Raw genomic sequence first — 4,398 nt, 5'->3', positions numbered from 1 at the left:
AGGGAAAAATTGTCGCCCAGGGGAAACTGCTCTTGCAGGACACATTCTTGGTCACCGAGCAGGATGGGGGACTTCTGCCTCGCTGCAAAGAGAGACGGGTTTTCCTCTTTGAGCAGATCGTCATATTCAGCGAACCACTTGATAAAAAAAAGGGCTTCTCCACGCCAGGATTCCTGTTTAAGAACAGCATCAAGGTAACGCGGGCTCGTGTGTTTTCTCACGGACCCGTCGCCATTCTGAACGGTTTACTCTTTAATGATGACCTGTGCTGACGCGTGGCCTTTAGAGTGCACAGAGACCTTCCAGTGCCCCTCCGAACCTTGGCATTCTCCAGCCTGTGCTCGGACACACCTCGCCGCGATGGCAGCTGTTACCCTCGTGGTGCAGAGACCTCATCTTGGGTGGTGTGTGTGCACTGCCTTCACCGGTACCATGGAAAACCTTGGGAAATGTGGAATGTTGCATTATGACCAGAGAAAGGCACTGACTCAGAGTCTGGTTCTTGGTCTTCACTCAGCAGGGGGCACTCAGTGCTGGGCATGGCAACTCCAGGGGTGGACGAGGCAGGCATCCTCCCTGCCTTAGTGTAGCTCATGGGCAAAGAAGATAAACAGGCACAGATCGTAATTGCAAGTGGCCCCAAACTCTATCAAAGGGACAGAGCAAGAGCAAGATAGAGAACAGGAGATGACCCCTGGGCAGATACGTGCCTACCCCCATCCCCCCACGCTTCCCCACATCTGCAGCTATGCAGGAGGAAGCTAGGTTTCCCTGTGTTAGGACCTCTGCCCTCAGCATCCAGGGTCTCCGTCTTAGACCCTCTGAGCCCTGCAGACCTCACAGCACACAGGGAGGACATTGCATCTGCCTCCATCCAGCTCCCCTCCCCACTCAGGCTTCTGTGGGCTGCCTTCATACCTGGCAGGCTTCTGTGGGCTGCTCACCCATACCTGGGAGGCCTCAGAGCCAGGCAGCCCAGGGAGGAGGCTGCAGCTATGTGGAGCTGGGCTGCGGCCCATCTCTCTCACCACCCTCCAGCCTTGGCCATTCAGGGTTCAGGTCCCCTCCTCTGAGGTTCTCGGCTCCATTCATCACTGCCCATTACTGCCCACCCACCCACCACTCTGTTCACAAGTATAGACCAAAATCCATCCTGCACCACAGGAATTTGCTATGTATCATTTTACATATTCTGCTGCTTTTGTCAAAGTAGTTCACATATTATAGTCAAGATATCACATATAACTTTGGAACATAGTTTTATCACTATTTGAGGACTTTTGGTTTTTGGCTTTTTGTGTGTGTGTGTGTGTGTGTGGTTGTCTTTTATTATTTTTTTTTTTTAATTTGACCAGAGACAGAGACAGGAAAAGTGAGAAAGTAAGCCACCAGATCGTGACTCAAACTGTGATTGGCCATACGGGAGTCCAGTGCCTCTACCACGCCACCTGCTGGCCCCTGTCTGAGAGCTTTTAAATGGAGTCGTTCTAGTCATTGGAAAGTAAACGAGGGATAAGCCTGGGTCAACATAGAGGGCTTTTGGACACAAGTGATCCCAGACCCACATTTCTAGTTAATCATTCAAGCGGGTAGTCCGGGCTATTACACTCCTCATAACCTCGTGTACCTGAGCTAAAAGAGGCATTGATAAGCCAAGGCAATAAAAATGCCCAAAAATAATTGTTTCTACATAGGATGAATTGCACTTTGCCTGTGGGTATAAGTGTGCTTTAATTTTTTTATTAGGGTAAAAAAATACATAAAATCTGTCATCTTACCCATGCATGCACATATACCTCCATGATATTAAATTCATCCACATTGTCGTTCACCCATCATCCTCCTGAACTCTTTCCACATTGTAAAACCAAGACTCTGTACCCACTGGGCGCCAACTCCCCACAGCCCTGGCAAACTCCCGTTTATTTTCTACTTGTGAATGTGACTGCTCTAGGGGCCTCATGGAAGCGGAATCATATTCATCTTCTGTGTCTGTCTTTGTGACTGGCTTATTTCTCTTGAGCAGTGTGTCCAAGGTTCATCCACGTCGTAGCACTTGGTCAGAATCCCTCCTCATTAAATCTGAAGACTCCTCCATTGTGCACAGTTTCTCTGTCCATTCCTCTGTCTGTGAACTCCTGGGTTCCTCTCATCTCTCAGCTGTGATGAATAATGCCTTTTTTTTTTTTTTTTTTTTTTAAGGTGAGTTGCCTTTGCCTGGAGGAAAACGTGGAAAATGATCCCTGTAAATTTGCTCTGACGTCGAGGACCGGGGATGTGGTGGAGACCTTCATCCTGCATTCCTCCAGCCCAAGTGTCCGGCAAACATGGATCCATGAAATCAACCAAATTTTAGAAAACCAGCGCAATTTCTTAAATGGTAACGTGTGTCTACTTACTCAGTGTGTTTTATTTCTTACCTGTCTCCCATTCCACGGTGAGAGAGAACTCGGCAGTCCCCGTACATCGGGCCTGTTCTGAGCACTGCGTGTCCCTTCGTTTCACCGTCAGAGCCGTGCTGTGAGCAAGTCCGTTACTGCCCCCACTTTTCAGGGTGCTGAGGCAGAGGGTGGACTAGTAGTTTGCCCAGAGTCCCGCAAGTTGTTGGCAGCAGAGCCAGGATTCAGAGCCCCCGTTGGGTCCCATGCCTGCGCCTCTCACAGCGGTTCTGCCCCGTCTGGCCTGCAGAGTGTGTACAGGGGCCCATCCTGGGAGGAGAGGTGTCGAAATGGATGTGAGACAGGCGGCGTTAGCCAGAAGGACAGCAGGCAGTGAGAATGCCCTGGACACACACACTGTCCTTTTCCCTGAGGAGAGAAGAGGTGGTTGTGCCCTACCCGGCTCTTTGGACTTAAGTGATTAGAGAGGGGTGTGGGACACAGTGTGGGGTGACTTGCCCTCGTGCTGCCCCTTAGTGGATGATGTCTCTGTGACCGCGGACTCCCCTCTAGTGTTAATGTGATCAGGGAAGGGCTTCCAGAATTCAGCCAGGGTGTGTGCTTGCTTAGCCGTGTTCTCTGTGTCCAACTGCTGCTTTTCGTTTCCCCTTTTTTTTTTTTGGCTATTGAGTGCGTGCACTCACTGGAGAGAGACAGAGAAAATGAGAAAACACCTCTTGAGGGGGCAACCACACCAGAAATCCCGTTCCTCCGTGTCCTCTCAGGAATTTGGGCCTACACACCCACAGCATGTTTCTCAAGCCTTCAGGTCTGAGACTTGAGCCGTAGTCAGCCATGCAGGATCGAGCACCTTAACATCCATGCCAGCTGCTGGTCTTATGCCCGTGTTCTGTGTCCTCACCCCAGTCCCACAGGATGTCATAATGTTCTCTGTCACGGGAAAACGTCCTCCACACCTTGCATGACACTCAAGAGCAGGAGCATGAACACTTGCTGAAAAACGTGAAGTCGTGAGCGGTTTTAGCCACGTGATATCCGACTGCCTGGCGCTCGCTCGCGCTGGGTGTCTATGCGCTTGGTGTTAGAATCGGACGCACAGGAAGGGGCAGTTCTGTGCTGTAGGACAAGGGTTGGCCGTGAGCGGGTGCAGGCCTCTGTATGCGGTGTGTTTTTTTTGGTTTGGTTTTGTTTTAAGAGAGATTTTTGCTCCAGGGTACATGCGCTTGCCAGAGAGAGACAGAAAGCAAGAAATCAGCCCCCAGGGGGAAGGCCATGCTGCAGTCCCTTCTCCATTTGGGATCTTGGGTGTGCACACACATCCGGCATGAGTTTGAAGCCACCCAATCTGGGATTTGAACTGTGGTCAGCCGTGTGAGAGTCCTGCAATGTAACCATTACGCCACCTACTGATCCCTCAATGTGGTTTTCTTTTCTTTTCTTTTTTTTTTTTTTTTTGAAAGAATTATTTTATTGAACTTTATATATTTAGTTTAGTTTAATTTGACCAGAGAGGGACAGAGTGAGAGAGAAAGTGAAAAAGCAAGTCACCAGGTCTGGGACTTGAACCACAGTCAGCCATGTGGGAGTCCAGCGCCCTTAACCACCCCACCACCTGATGACCCCTAAACATGGTTTCTTAAGTGGCGCATTCAGTACCACTCCATAGCATGGAACTGGGAAATCTCTAGACTTAAAATAAAATGAACTGCCCCAAATTGCAAGCCCGCTTGGACTGTGAGTGAACCTTTACTTGACACTAGTTACCACACCTCTTCCCGGGGTCAAACAGGCACTGTGGAGGTGTCCTCCTCCTCACCCCACCTCACTGTCATGAGACGCTGGGCAGGCACAGTCTGTAAAATGCCTTGGCTCCAGCAAAGCCCGCGCAGTGGCACCACCCTGATTGCCATAGCCTTTGAAGAATGCCATCCTGTTCCCACAGCGCTGCTCTGGAGTGATTCCTGTTCCCCTCCAGTGGCGGGTGTAAGAGCGCTCAGTC

General features: G+C 50.4%; 1 protein-coding gene across 1 annotated transcript in view; it reads left to right on the top strand.

The window, feature by feature from the left end:
* TRIO (trio Rho guanine nucleotide exchange factor) overlaps positions 1–4,398 on the top strand; it is a 298,566-nt gene that overhangs the window by 269,892 nt on the left and 24,276 nt on the right. Inside the window, exons 48-49 of the mRNA XM_027767024.1 lie at positions 3–194; positions 2,203–2,380. Of these exons, the coding sequence (XP_027622825.1) occupies positions 3–194; positions 2,203–2,380 (370 nt within the window). The remainder of the gene's footprint in view (positions 1–2; positions 195–2,202; positions 2,381–4,398) is intronic.

The sequence above is a fragment of the Tupaia chinensis genome, unplaced genomic scaffold, assembly GCF_000334495.1.
Source record: "Tupaia chinensis unplaced genomic scaffold, TupChi_1.0 Scaffold143836_2, whole genome shotgun sequence".
Taxonomy (NCBI): Eukaryota; Metazoa; Chordata; class Mammalia; order Scandentia; family Tupaiidae; genus Tupaia; species Tupaia belangeri.
Note: the sequence above shows the minus strand (reverse complement) of the source record. Positions and strands in the feature narration are given on the sequence as shown.